The 14,216-nt window shown below is 49.1% G+C and overlaps 1 protein-coding gene across 1 annotated transcript; it reads left to right on the top strand.

Annotated features, from left to right (window-relative positions):
- Positions 1-3,585: 3,585 nt before the first annotated feature.
- Positions 3,586-13,923, top strand: ZDHHC19 (zDHHC palmitoyltransferase 19; the record flags this gene model as incomplete). The annotated part of the gene is made up of 8 exons (XM_082624311.1): positions 3,586-3,725; positions 4,076-4,197; positions 4,755-4,894; positions 5,710-5,882; positions 6,291-6,396; positions 12,552-12,637; positions 12,981-13,185; positions 13,804-13,923. The coding sequence occupies 8 exons, from the start codon at positions 3,586-3,588 to the stop codon at positions 13,921-13,923; spliced, it is 1,092 nt and encodes a 363-aa protein (XP_082480437.1).
- Between the last annotated feature and the right edge of the window lie 293 nt (positions 13,924-14,216).

Genomic DNA, 14,216 nt, shown 5'->3' with positions numbered 1-14,216 from the left:
AGGGAAGGAAGCAGGGCTGAGCAAAGGGAGAAGTCAATCCGTGGTAAGGGGCTAATAAAAGCCTCAGCCAACTCCAAGGTCACATGGGGGCTAGGATGGCCCTTCGGATTTGTTCTGCACTGGGGCAAAGTGTCTGGGCCTTTATAACCTCATGTTGGACCACTCCTTGGATGCAACCTGCACCTGGAAGGAGGTGGGACCCTGGGTGAGGCAATTTTCTTTAGGGGAGGCAATCCCCAAAGCTGAGGCTGTTTTCTAGCCATTGGGGGGATAAGATTCATTCCTGAAGGGGGTTCTGGGAGGCACCTCATAGTGCTACCTGCAGATCTTAGTGCACATGAAGAACTTAGTATCTGTCATAAGAGGGAAAGGAAAGCTTATTTGATAAATGATGCCGGAACAACTGATTATAATGACATGGGGAAAATACACGATTAGATAGAAATTTACCTTGTATCTTACCCTTACATTAATTTCAGGTAGGTTAAAGAGTTAAATGAAAAAGAAAACAAGAAATATAGTTAAATATTTATCAGATAGAAGGAGGGGAAAGACATAGAAATAAGGTAAGATGATGCTAAGGAAATGATCCATAGATTTGATTATATAAAAATAACAAAAACTTTATACACTAAATATTGCATGAAAAATTAAAAGGCAAACAATAATTGGGAACGTATTTGCAATAAACACAACCAAAATTTTTAATATAAGAGAGCTCTTGCAAATCAGAAAGAAAAACCCAACACTCCCATCAAAAGCACAATGAAATACCATTTCATACCCATTAGGATAGATATTGTAAAAAACAAACAAAAACAAAAACAGAAGAAAACAAAAAGTGTTAGCAAGGATGCAAAGAAACTGGAGCCCTTGTCCATTGTTAGCAGGAATGTAAAATAATGCAGCTGCTACGGAAAATACTATGGCAGTCCCTCAAAAAACTAAACACAGAATTACCATATGACCCCAAAGATAGAAAGCAGGAACCTGAATAAACATTTGTGCACCCATGTTCATAGCAACATTATTCACAATGGCCAAAAGGTGGAAACAGCCTAAACATCCATCAACATTTAGGATGAATGAATAAACAAAATGTGTCATATACATACAATTAAATATTGTTCAGTCTTAAAAAGTCAGGATATTCTGATACATGCTACAACATACCAACTTCCAAGACTGCTGAAGCTCAAGGATGAATCTTGAGGACATCATGCTAAGTGGAATAAGGCAGATACAAAAGGACAGAGGTATGACTCCACTTTTGCGAGGTACCTAGAATAGTCAAATTCATAGAGATAGGAAGTAAAACAGTGTTTACCAGGAACTGGGGAGAGAGGGAATGAGGAGTTACCATTTAATGGTACAGAGCTTCCACTTGGGATGATGAAAAAGTTCTGGAATGGATAGGAGTGATGGTTTATACATAACATAAGTTTTATGTTATGTATATTTACCACAATAAAAAAAAGAGAAAAATACTTCTACATTTGAAATGTGAGCAAGCAAACGATGTACAAAGGCAATTCACAAAACAACTACAATAAAATGACCTATAGATATATAAAAATATTTAATTTTATAAGTAATTTAAGGAGATATAAATTAAAAGATCAAGTTATCATTTGTCATCTATAAAATTGGAGAAATTATTTTACATTAATACCTAATTATAGTGTTAGTATTATGATATGGGTATGGTCATAATAGTATAAACGTGCACAAACTCTCTAGAAAGCATTTGTAAATTACGTAAAATATGTTTTATTTAAAATTTTTTTAAAATGTGACATAGAAACTTTATTTAACAAAAGTAACAAGTAAAGTCAAACAGGCATTTATATTAAGAGAAAAACTGGCTAGAAGAAATTTTATCTTAACCACCTTATAGTTAACCTACCCGCAGTTGCATTTAACTGAGCTCTGTTGCTGTGAAGAATACAGTAGACATCAGATGGGTTTAGGGTACTTGTTTGGAAAGTTCTCTGGGTAACATGACATGCCAGTAGTTGTGGTGCTCATCGAAGTACTTGTCCGAGTAGCAGATCTGCTCACGGGCCATCCTGCGGGCGGGCACTGGGCAGCGCAAGACTGGAATGACAGGACGCGAAGAGTGGACGCAGGTGAGAGACACGTCCAAGTCGGGTAAGGCAACGACTCGACTCTGAAATATGTTTTCAATATTCTCACTCATTGGCCCTAAATCCAACTGTTAGGAATCTATCATAAGGAAACAGTTGGTGATGCAGGCATGTGGATAACGGCAGAAGGCACCGCTGGAACAAAGAATACAATGAAATGAGGGAGCAAGTTCTGTGAATATATGTGGCAGAGAATTCCAGGGAAAGAGAAGAGCCAGTGTGAAGAATCCAGGACTGGACTATACCACATGTGTCTGAGGAACAGCATGGAGGCCAGTGTGCCTGGCGAGTGTGGAGTGAGTACGGGGCTGAGTGTTGGGAAATGAGGTCAGAAAGTTAGTGGGGCCAGATCAGGGAGGGCCTCGAAGGCCATGGTAAGGACTTTGAACTTTACTCTGAGTGGGCAGGGAAGCAGTTGGAAGGTTCTAATCGGAGGCCATGATCTAAGTTTTAAAAGGACAGTTGCTGCATCTCAGTGGACTCCTCAGTTGGTTGGTGGTAGCAGATCTGAGGCTAATTGGTGGCGGCCAAGTCACAGGCCTGTGTGCTAGCTGCAAGAGAGGCTTCGAATGCAAGTATCTGGCATTTTCAGGTTCAGTTGGGATGGAGAAAGAGTCTTTGCCCTTCATCAAGACAAGTTCAGGGATCCTCCAAACACAGAGGGGTTCAGATGCTCAGTGACTAAAATAAATGACAAATATCAGTTGTATGTAACAGAAAACCCAGTTATTTTCTCACATAATAAACAGCTCAGAGGGAGGCAGTTCAAGGCTGGGGCAGTGACTCAGTGTCATTATTGTCATTCTGTTCGTGTCCCATGTTGACTTATTGCCTAATGGGTCGAGGTGGACCAAGCCAGCACGTCTAGGTTCAAAACAGGAAGAAAGGGGCAAAGCTGCACCAACTGTGTCTTTTCCCCCTTTTGTCAGGAAAGCAAAAGCCTTTCTAGAAACCCTCAGACATCCACTTATGTCTCATTGACCAGAATTGTGTTGTGAAGCCAACCCGGGAAACAAGGGAAGATTTAGCTGCCTCCTCCCCGAAAGTGCCATTTTGTAACAACAACAAGGAAAAAATGAAGATAGAACGATGAACACCATTTGCTTTGATTAGCACTGAGCCTGAAAGGGTGAGTAGCATCAATCAGCTTCTCCCCACGTGTTGCTCTAATCTCATGTAGTCTCGAACCTCGCAGGGGCAGGACCTCTCAGTCCTCAGCACAAGTAGGGGTATGGTTTGCTGTTGGAAGTGACGGTCACAGGCGGCAGACAGTGCTGCTGAAGAGCCCCTAGCCCCCATTCTCCTCAGCCTCTGTGATGTCACACTGGGAGTTCTTTCCTTCCACCCTGGGCTGTGGCTTCTGAGGCTGCTGTGGCCATGGGGCTCCTGGAGCTAGCAGTGGGGAGGGAGCCTGGGGGCCCTAATCTCCCCTGGGGCCATGGGAGGTCCAGCCATGCCACTCTTGAAGGAGCCCCATAGCCCGCCTCAGGCCCCACTCCCCTGGATCCTCCCGAGCCTATTTGCCGCCTTCAACGTGGTGCTGCTGGTCGTTTTCAGTGGCCTCTTCTTCGCATTTCCGTAAGTCTCCCACACAAGCTGACAGGTTTCTTACAGAGCAACAGAAAGGAAAACACATAACGATAGTACGGAGGCAGGGAGAGTACAGAAGAGGGGTCAGGGAAAGGAAGAGGTTCTAGGCAGAGGGAACAGAACGTGCAAAGGCACAGAAGTATAGAGTGCTTGGTGCACCTGGGAGTTGCAGGTGGCTGGTAATACTCAATGACCTTTGGTGGAGTTTCTATGGATCTGTCACTAGCCTGGATATTTAGACCAGGATTTATGGTCTGTGGGTCCTGACCCGGTGGACTGGGTCCTGGGGGGAGCTTCAGGCCACCCCAGATCAGGGCTGACTCCTGCTGTGGTCTCAGTTGCAGGTGGCTGGCCCAGAACGGGGAATGGGCCTTTCCCATCATCACAGGCCTCCTCTTTATCCTCACCTTCTTCAGTCTCATTTCACTCAACTTCTCAGACCCTGGCATCTTGCATCAAGGTGAGACATTGGCCACCTGGGAGAAGGAAGCAGCACCCAAAGGGCTCCTGCCTGCTGGGATGACTCCTAAAGTGCTCCTTCCATCTCCCCGCCTGGGGCCTCAGGACCCCTTCACCCCATGTCCTCATGTGCTCAAGCCCTGCATCTGGGACTTCATTTCTCGAGCCACGGAGGTGTGGAAAAACAGAATTTTGGAGGTTTTCCAGTAGCCTTGGAGGGGAGGGCTAGGGCAGGCTGGGCAGAGAAGCCAGCTCTTCACCACCACTCAGTTTTCTCTTCCTCCTTCCTACCACACAGATTCCTTAAAGCATCGCTCACAGTGGTAAAGGCCTGAGTTCTCAAAGAACTCCTCGGGCTGGAAACCCACCTTCCCTTTGACTGCCAGCCTCTCTAAGCTTGGCCAGCCTGCTCAGTGGGGACTAAGGATTCCCCTGCCCACGTGGTCCCCACCCTTCCTGCAGCCCAGTGATGCTGTGGGGCTGTGTGCCCACACCCCTCTGCTGCAGCAGACTGATGCAAGGGCCTCTTGCTGCTGCTCAGTCCTTCTCCCGTGCCAGGCTCCAATGAACGGGGCCCCATGGCCGTGCACGTGGTGTGGGTGAACCACAGGGCCTTCCGCCTGCAGTGGTGCCGTAACTGCTGCTTCCACCGCCCGCCCCGGACCTACCACTGCCCCTGGTGCAACATCTGTGTGGAGGTAAGTGCCCCTCTCACCTGCCCACCTACCCTCCCAGCACCTGCCTGGGACCAGGAGGCCTGTGGTCGGTGTGGAACTACTTCCAGGACTGCTAAAGACCAAGGGTGGCAGTAATTCCCAGTCACTCTTGGTCACTCATACAAGTCACTGCCGCTGTGCCTGCACTTTTCCTGGGGGGCTGGCCCTTTCTTGCACTGGTGCTGTCATGCAGAGGGGCATCCACATCTATGCTGGGCCTGGCCAGGGGAAGGAAAGAAACCCCTGATCTATCGAGGGCTCACTGACACTAGAAGCCCGAGGCCTTCAGGCAGGTTGCAGGCCTGGCCAGGGGACCTCCGCCTGTCCTCTTCTGGCTGTCCAGGCCAGAGGGTCTCCTGGTCTCCTGGGCTCTAAGTGCACAGCCTGCAACAGTTTACCAATGTGCTGTCTTAACTGGTCCTTACAGCCCTGGGAGACTGGCTGGGCAAGGGTGTTATTATTAGGCTCATCCAGTGGATAAGAAAACAGAGGCCCAGAGACATTCTATGTCCTGCCTGAAGTTACACCAGGATGTGTCCCAGAGAAGACCAGCAGGTCCCGGCTCTAAAGTTCTCTTGACATGAAACTATGTGAGCCACAAAGCCGTATGGTGCTCTAACCACAGAAATGCCAGCAGTGTTAGGGACTTTGTGGCTCAGTGTCTCCCTAGGAATGGGAGCCAGTGCATGAGGCCAAGGGCAGGTGGCTTAGAAGGTGGGGGTAAGGCCTCAGATTTGGGGGTGATGGAGCCTGGGTCAGAGGTTGGGTCCTCGAGGTCCCCCCTCCCTCTCGCCTAGGACTTTGATCACCACTGCAAGTGGGTCAATAACTGCATCGGTCACCGCAACTTTCGCTTCTTTATGCTGCTCGTCCTGTCACTATGCCTCTACTCAGGTGCCATGCTGGTCACCTGTCTGATCTTCCTGGTGCGCACGTCCCACCTGCCCTCCTCCATGGACAAGGCTATTGCGTATCTGCTGGGCTGCGGGACCCACGAGGGGAGCTGTGGGGAGGGCGGGGACAGCGGAGGAGGGGGGTCACGGGTGGGGGGGGCGGTGCAGAGGTAATGGTGGGCGGGGTTTTCCGCGAAGCCGCTCGGGAGGACCAGTGTGGGACTAGGTGACGGAGGGTAGGGTCGGGCAGATGGGTGGGGATAGGAGGACCTGCGAAGGGGTGGGCATCTAGCAGGGTCAAGGAGGGGAAGTGCTAGAGGTGGCACGGGGGCCTGGACAGCGGGGTGAGGTGAGGTTTACACTGGGATAGAGCACAGAGCGAGGGTGGGCGGGGCTTGTGGGCGGGGCTGTTTGGGGTCGGGGTCGGTGAAGGGCGGGGCCAAGGAGGACTGGCCGGGAGGCGCTGTTCCTTAGCCGGCGCGCAGCATCGTGGTGGCTGTACCCGCCGCCGGCTTCCTGGTGCCACTCTTCCTGCTGCTGCTGATGCAGGCCATGTCGGTGAGCGCGGCCGAGCGCTCCTACGAGGGCAAGGTATGTGGGGCCGAGCGGGGCGCCACTATATCGGGCTGTGGGGGGTCGCCTTGCCCCTCCCGGACTTCCGCACTTTCCGCTTTCTGCAATGCCCTGGTCCTTGATGGCTTGACTTCTCTCGAAGGTGCCTCATTAGCCCTTCCAGACCCAAATTCAGCTCAGATCTCACGTCCTTCTGGAGCTCGGTGGTCAGTCTCCTTTCTGGGTGCGCTGCGTCGAAGGTGCGCTACTGTGTGCTAGGCGCGTGCGCATTATTTTGAGCTATGAGCGGAGAGGTAAGGCTGCCTCCTGCGCTTGTGTTGACAAGGAACCTGAAATCAGAGTAACCCTCGCCAGACACCCGCGAACTCTCTGGGAGAGGGGCCTGCCTACGTTGTGTAGCACAGACTCAGAGAGAGCATTGAGAGTTCAGTGAGGACTTCAGTGTAGCGTAGGACGTGCCACTTAGTGGTTTCGGACGGGCATAAATCGAGGGAAGGGCACTGCAGTGATGGGCAAAGCTTGCAAAAAAGCTGGGAAGCCTGAAAGCCTGTGGAATGTTGATAGGATAATGAGGAAACAGTTCTAATTGGAGCAGCTGTGGCATGGGCAAGTGGTCTGCCTGGGATTGGCCAGATTTAAAAGGCAAAGAAGTCAGGTGGATAATTTAATCTTGGTGCAGTGGAAACCCGGGAGCCTTGATAGGATTTTTTCTTTACATACAGTAAAACTCACCCTTTTAAGTGCACAGTTGTGTGAGTTTTGACCAACTCATAAGTCCTGTAACCACCGCCATAACCAAGATTTAGAACAGTTCCATCAACCCCAACCCGCCCCCGCCCCCAAATTCCCTCATGGCCTTTTGAGTCAGTTTCTTTCCCTATCTGCAGCCCCCGGCAACCACTGATTTTTTTTTTTTAATTTATTTATTTTTGGCTGCGTTGGGTCATTGTTGCTGTGCGCGGACTTTCTCTAGTTGTGGGGAGCGGGGACTACTCTTCGTTGCGGTGCGCAGGCTTCTCATTGCGGTGGCTTCTCTTGTTGTGGAGCACGGGCTCTAGGGCACGCAGGCTTCAGTAGTTGTGGCACACGGGCTCAGTAGTTGTGGCTCGCGGGCTCTAGAGCGCAGGCTCAGTAGTTGTGGTGCACGGGCTTAGTTGCTCCGAGGCATGTGGGATCCTCCCGGACCAGGGCTTGAACCCGCGTCCTCCACATTGGCAGGCGGATTTTAAACCACTGCGCCACCAGGGAAGTCCCCACTGATTTGTTTACTATCCCAATAGTTTTTCCTTTTTCAGAATCTCACATAAACGTAATCATCGCTTTTTGAGTCTGGTTTCTTTCACTTAGCATAATGCATTTGAGATTCATCCATGTTGTTACCCACATCAGGAGTTTCCTCCTTTTTATTGCTGTGTGGTATTCCATCATATAGCTGTGCCATAGCTTGTTTACCCATTCACCAATTGAAGGATATTTGGGTTGTTTACAATTTGTGGTGATTATAAATGTAGCCACTATAAACATTGGTGTATAGGCATGTGAACACAAGTTTTCATTTTTTGGGGGGTGTATACTTAAGGCTGGCATTGCTGGGTCATATGGTAACTGTATGTTTAACTTTATAAGAAACTGTCAAATTGTCTTCCAAAATGGCTGTACCATTTTGCATACCCATAAGGAATATATGAGAATTCCAGTTGCTCTGCATCATTAACATTTGGCTTTGTCAGTTTTTAAAAAAAATTTAGACAGTCTAATAAATGTGTAGTGACATTTCATTGTGGTTTTAATTTGCATTTTCCTAATGACTAGTGATTTTAAACATCTTTTCATGTTCTTATTTGCCATCAGTATATCTTTGATTAAATATCTGTTCCAGTCTTTTGCCCATTAAAAAAGTTGGGTAGTTTTCTTAATATTGAGTTTTAAGAAATCTTTATTTATTCAGGATTCAGACATGTGTTTTGCAAATATTTTCTCCGTGTCTGTGGTTTGTCGTCTCATTTTTCTCAACAGTGTCTTCCAAAGATCAGAAATTTTAAATTTTGAAGTACGTTATCAGTTTTTTCTTTTCTTTTTTAAATACATTTTCCTTTTATTATTATTTTTATTTATTCATTTATTTGGCTTTGCCAAATCTTAGTTGCAGCACATGGGATCTTTTAGTTGTGGCACGTGGGATCTTTAGTTGCACCATGCGAACTCTTAGTTGTGGCATGTGTGATCTAGTTCCCTGACCAGGGATTGAACCTGGGCCTCCTGCATTGGGAGCACAGAGTCTTAGCCACTGGACCACCAGGGAAGTCCCTCTATCAGTTTTTTCTTTTATGGATTGTGCTTTTGGTGTGTAATTAAGAAATCTTTCCTTAACCCAAGGTCACAAAGATTTTTCTCATACGTTTTCTTTTAGAAGTTTTACTTTTTTTTTTTTTTTTTTTTGCGGTACATGGGCCTCTGACTGTTGTGGTCTCTCCCGTTGCGGAGCACAGGCTCTGGAGGCGCAGGCTCAGTGGCCATGGCTCACGGGCCCAGCTGCTCCACGGCATGTGGGATCTTCCCGGACCAGGGCACGAACCCGCGTCCCCTGCATTGGCAGGCGGACTCTCAACCACTGCGCCACCAAGGAAGCCCTTCTTTTAGAAGTTTTATAGTTTTAGGTTTTATATTTAGGACTATGATTCATTTGGGGTTAAATTTTGTATATGATGCAAGGTATGGGTCAAGATTTTTTTTTGCTTATGGGTTTTTTTGTTTTGTTTTGTTTTGTTTTTGCTTATGGGTTGTTCACCATTTTTTGAAAAGACTATCCTTCCATTGAGTTACCTTTGAACATTTGTCAAAAATCAACTGAATATAGAGGTGTAGGTGTATTTCTGGACTCTCTGTCCTTTTACCAGTACCATACTATCTTGCTTAGTAGCTTTATATTGTCTTGAAATCATACAATGTGAGTTCTTCAACTTTGTTCTTTTTCAAAGCTCTGTCAGCTATTCTAGTTACCGTGATTTTCCATATAAATTTTAGAAGCGGCTTGTCAATTTCTGCAAAAAATGTTTGCTGAGATTTTCATTTGGATTGTGTTGAACCTATAGATCAATTTTGAAAGTGGACATTTTAACAATATTGAGTTTTTGAACCCATGAAAGTAGTATAACTCTCCATTTATTTAGGGCTTCTTTGATTTCTTTCATTAGTGTCTTACAGTTTTCATCATGTAGATCTTGACTACATTGTGTGAGATTTTTTTCTAAGTATTTCAATTTTGTGTGCTATTATAATTTTTTAAAATTTCATTTCCATTTGTTTATTATTATAAGAAAATACAATGGATTTTTGTATATTAGTCTTGAATCTTGCAATTTTTCTAGGCTCACTTATTAGTTCTAATAGTTTTTTTGTTGATTCTACGTAGAAAATCATGTTATCTGTGAAAAGGACAGTTTCATTTCTTCCTTTCCAACGTGTATGGCTTTATTTCCTTTTCTTTTCTTATTGCATTGTCTTGGACTTTCAGTACTGTGTTGATTAGGAGTGGTAAAAGTGAACACCCTTGCCATGGGATTCCTTCCACATGGCAGTGACTTGACTAAAGGCTGTTTTAGGAAGACTGTCGTAGGTCACATCAATGAGGGAGGGGCTGGAGACCTTGAGACAGCTGAAAGAACAGAGGAACCCTCTTTGCCCACCATTTCCCATCCTTCCAGTCACCACTTAATTACTCCACCCCACCCATATTTGGTTCCCAGCCCACCTGTGACTCCTCTGTGCAGCCCTGACTCATCAGCTCCCTGTGGTCTGCATGTCTTCTCTCTCCAGCCTCAGTCCCTCATTTCAGCCTCTCCTGGGCAGCATTCTCCCTTCCCACATCCTGTGGTTCTTCTAGCCCAGGTCAGGCCACAGGCCTGCCCTCCCTCCCCTGCTCAGATGGGGCTGTCCCAATCCAGGATCTCCAGCCTTAAGAAACCTAAATGTGGTCTGCACTCTGTGATTCACCAGGCAGGGCTCTTTCCCATTACCAGAACCCATTTCAGGCATTCTTCACACACCTCAACTTTATTCCCTTCTTACCTCCACCCCTTGACCACAACTTCTGCTGGACCACTTGCTTAGATCACAAGGGCTCTGGAGCCAGACCACATAAATTCAAATCACAGCTCCACAACACACCAGCAGGGAGATCTTGGCTGTGTTACTTAGCCATCTGGTGCCTCAGTTTCCCCATCCATAGAAGGGGACAGCATGGGTTAATGTGTGTGAAATACATAGAACAGTGGCTGGTATGAGTAAGTGCCCCATAGGTCATCATTATTGCCATTCCTTCCCATCATCAGTACACATGTTCTTGTCTCTCACATCTTAAAAACAAAGCAAACATCCCTTAACATCGCAGGCTTCCCCTGTTGTACTCTCCCCTCCAGCACAACCAGATTTCCTGAAAGCATTGGCTGTGCTCACTAGCGTCGTTCTTCACCTTCCTCAGCCCACTTCAGCCCAGCCTCTGTCCTCACTGTCATACTGATGCTGCACTCTCCAAGTGGCCAAAGCCAGCGGGCAATCCTCAGACTAATCTTTCCAGGCTGCACAGAGCAGCATCTGAAACAGAATGTACCTGCCGTGGCCCTTCCCCAGCCTCTCAGGGTCCAGCTCTCTCTGCTGCCCTGGGCTGCTGCTCCCCTGCCTGCACCTTGGAGTGTTGGCCGGGCTGCCTGCTCTTCTCACCGATCCCCTCTCTGTGCTGCCCTGACCGCTCCCCAACTGCCCTCAGCACCCTGAAAGTTAAGGCTGGCTTTGTTGTCTGTGGTGTGTCCTCAGTCCCCAGAGCAATGCCTGGAACAGTGTTGAGGTCCCCAGATATTTATGAACAAATGAGTGAACCTACAAACAAAGGAATCCATAATGCTTTGGGAGAGAAGGAAAGAGAGAAAGAGAGAGAAGTCTGACTCCCCGATCCCCGGGGAAGAAGGGGAGAGAGAGCAGAGGCAGCAGGGAATTGGGCAGGAGATGGGGCGAGTAGATACCCACTTTGGTTTTGGTCTGAGGAGCATGAGGGCGTTTGAGATACAGAACTGTAACAGGAGACCAGGCCTGAAGCCGGTGAGAGAGGACAGTCTGGGAACTTCCGAGCTGTTGGATTCCATTCATGTCTGAGGGTCCCATATGGGGAGAGGAAGGGCTCTACTTTATTAGTCAGTTCTTACGAATTCATTAAACAATTACCATCCCTTTAAGCACTGAGCAATCAACATTTTTCTATTCTTCGTGTACATCTAATAAATCAAAATTTATTTCTCTAGATTTAAAATTCTGATTGTAAATTTAATCAAACTCTTCTAACCATTTAATTAAAATTGAGAGTAGAATGCCAGTTTCCCTTCAATTCCTGAAACACCTTAAAGTAGGGAGAACTCAAAAAATCACAGTGGTTAAGGACATGGGACACAAGGGAGTTGGTGGTGGGCAGAAGTGCTCTTGGGCCACTTTAGGACGTGACAAACACTTTGTAGCTAAGGCTCTTGAGGTCCCCATGAGACTCAGCCTGTGCTGGGAAGGAGGAGGGGGCGAGGCTGATGGGCAGAAGGAGGGGAGGAGGAGAAAACCTGGTCAAGAGTTTCCAGGGGAGGACTTGACCTCTGGGCTTGACATTGGTCAAGCATTGGGTGCTCAGGAGCTTCAGCCCAGATTTCCAAGGCCATGTGATTTTGCTTAGGGAAATATGATTAGGCACCACAAACTGTCCTTCCAGATAGTGAAATTCAGTGAAGGCACAATTTTAGGAAAGAATGAGATGTGGGAAAGTAGAGGACTTGAGGGAACATGGGTGGAACCGCCTTTGGAGTAGTTTATCAGCAAAAGGAAGATCCGAAAGGATCTGGAAGGAGGTAGCAGGAGGATGTGTGTGGCCAAATGAGACGGTGGGGGAGGATGGTGTGAAAGGGGATACACGGTGATGGGGAAGGATCCCTGAGCAGGCAGGAGAGGTGGGTGCGGTGCCAGAGCTGCTCAGAAGTGGGTTGGGGACGCCGCGCCTGACTCTCCTGGCTCCTCTGTCCTTGGAGTCTTGCTGCAGCCCTGGGCTGAGCTGACCGGTGCAGGGAGGGCCAGTGGGGGTGGCCTGCCCAGTCCTGCTGAATCTGAGCTCTTCTTCCTGTCCTCGACCTCTCCCCGCCGCCCAGTGCCGATACCTGCAAAGATACAACCCCTTCGACCACGGCTGTGCCAGCAACTGGTATTTAACAATTTGTGCACCACTGGGACCCAAGTGAGTTGGCAAAGCAGAGGCCTGAGCGGTGGCCCCTGGCACGGGTGGGGTGGGGTGAAGCTGGGTCGCCCCGCTGGCCCCTTAGCATAGCTCCCAGCACCTTACGCTCACTATTCTCCTTCTTTTGGAGTTTTCTCCAGGGCATTGTGGGAGCCTCTGGAGCTTCCCCTTCCTTGCATCTGTGGGTTCTTGCTCCAAGAAATGGGGTTAGAGGGGCATGGCAGCCTGGATGAGATTGGTGACAGCTCCCTGCAGGGCCATGCCCAGGCTGTGTGCTCCCCAGGCTGAGGGGGACCAGGCCAGGAGGGCCGCGACCACTTGCATCTGGCTTGTTGCTCCCCAGGTACATGGCCGAAGCTGTCTGGCTGCAGAGAGTGGTGGGGCCTGATTGGGTGCCCAGGCAGAACCCGCACTTCCCGATGTGCCCCTCCGTGCTCAGTCCCCCAGACCTCCCTGGGCCTGGGTCTGGCCCCCAGTCCCGACCTCTGGGTCTCGACAAACCAGGGAAGGGGCCCGCAGGGAGTGGTGAGACTGCAGCCCTCCAGGAGGTGAGGAGTTTGTGTGTGTGAGTGTGTGCAGCGTGCACGTGTGCCTGTGTGTGTTGGGAGGGGGCGTCAGCAGATTGTACAGGTGTTGGGAGAAGACCCCCAATGTTGGGCTGGCCCTGAAGCTGCAGCACTTAGAGCTCGAGAGAGGGACATTATAGGCCCGAAGAGTGTTGACAGTAGATTCACAGGCCTCTAGCATACACCAGGGGTCCCTGGAGACACAAAGGGAAAAGGCTGCACCACTCCCTTGCTGGGTGGCCTTGGGCCAGTCACTTACCCTTTCTGGGCCTCAGTTTCCTCAGCTATTTATGAGGATTGAGACTAGTCCAGTGGTTTATAATTGGCGGGGGCGGGAGGGGGGGAATTCCTTTACTTAAAGGCACCTTCTACTCTGAAGCCCAATCTATGAACCACGTGGAAGTGGAGCATTAAGAGTGATGTAGGGGTGGGTAACCCACAGCCCCTCCAGAGCCCCTGCAGTGACATTCTGAGGTGCCATCCCACTCCCTTTGCTCTGCCTGTTGGTGAGTGACAGTCTGGGCAGTTTCTTGCTCCCCAGTGGGTGGCCTGCGGGGCGGGTCTTAGAGAGAGCCCGCATCCCCCCCACTGTGTGTTTAGCTCCACGCCAGCCCGGTACTGCCCCTGCTGCGGGAGGCCCCCAGACGAGGCTCCGCCTACCTCTTGCCCTTTCGCACTGGGAGATGCCAGGAGCCCCCGCAGCCGAACCTCACCTCCTGAGCCCCTTGTGGAGACCTCTGTGCCCTGCCCTTGCCCACTCGCCTGGCGGGAGTGCTGAGACACCCCCCCCCCAAAATCCATTAAATACCCTTTGCCTACCTCCTACAGCTGCCCTGCTGCACTGTCTGTCCTCGATGCGAGGGAGTGTGGATGAGGCGGGCTCTGAAGGGCTGGGACGAAGCCCCTGGGAGGGAGGAGCCAGGGTCCTCTGCGACCTCGGGCAAGACACTCAACCTTGCTCTCATCCTTAAAATGGGGCAACCATAACAGCCACAGCGACGGCTGGAGACGAT

Source organism: Mesoplodon mirus, assembly GCF_964341445.2.
Source record: "Mesoplodon mirus genome assembly, chromosome: 6".
In the NCBI taxonomy this organism is placed as follows: Eukaryota; Metazoa; Chordata; class Mammalia; order Artiodactyla; family Ziphiidae; genus Mesoplodon; species Mesoplodon mirus.
The sequence above is the reverse complement of the archived record's forward strand: the minus strand, read 5'-3'. Positions and strand labels throughout refer to the sequence as shown.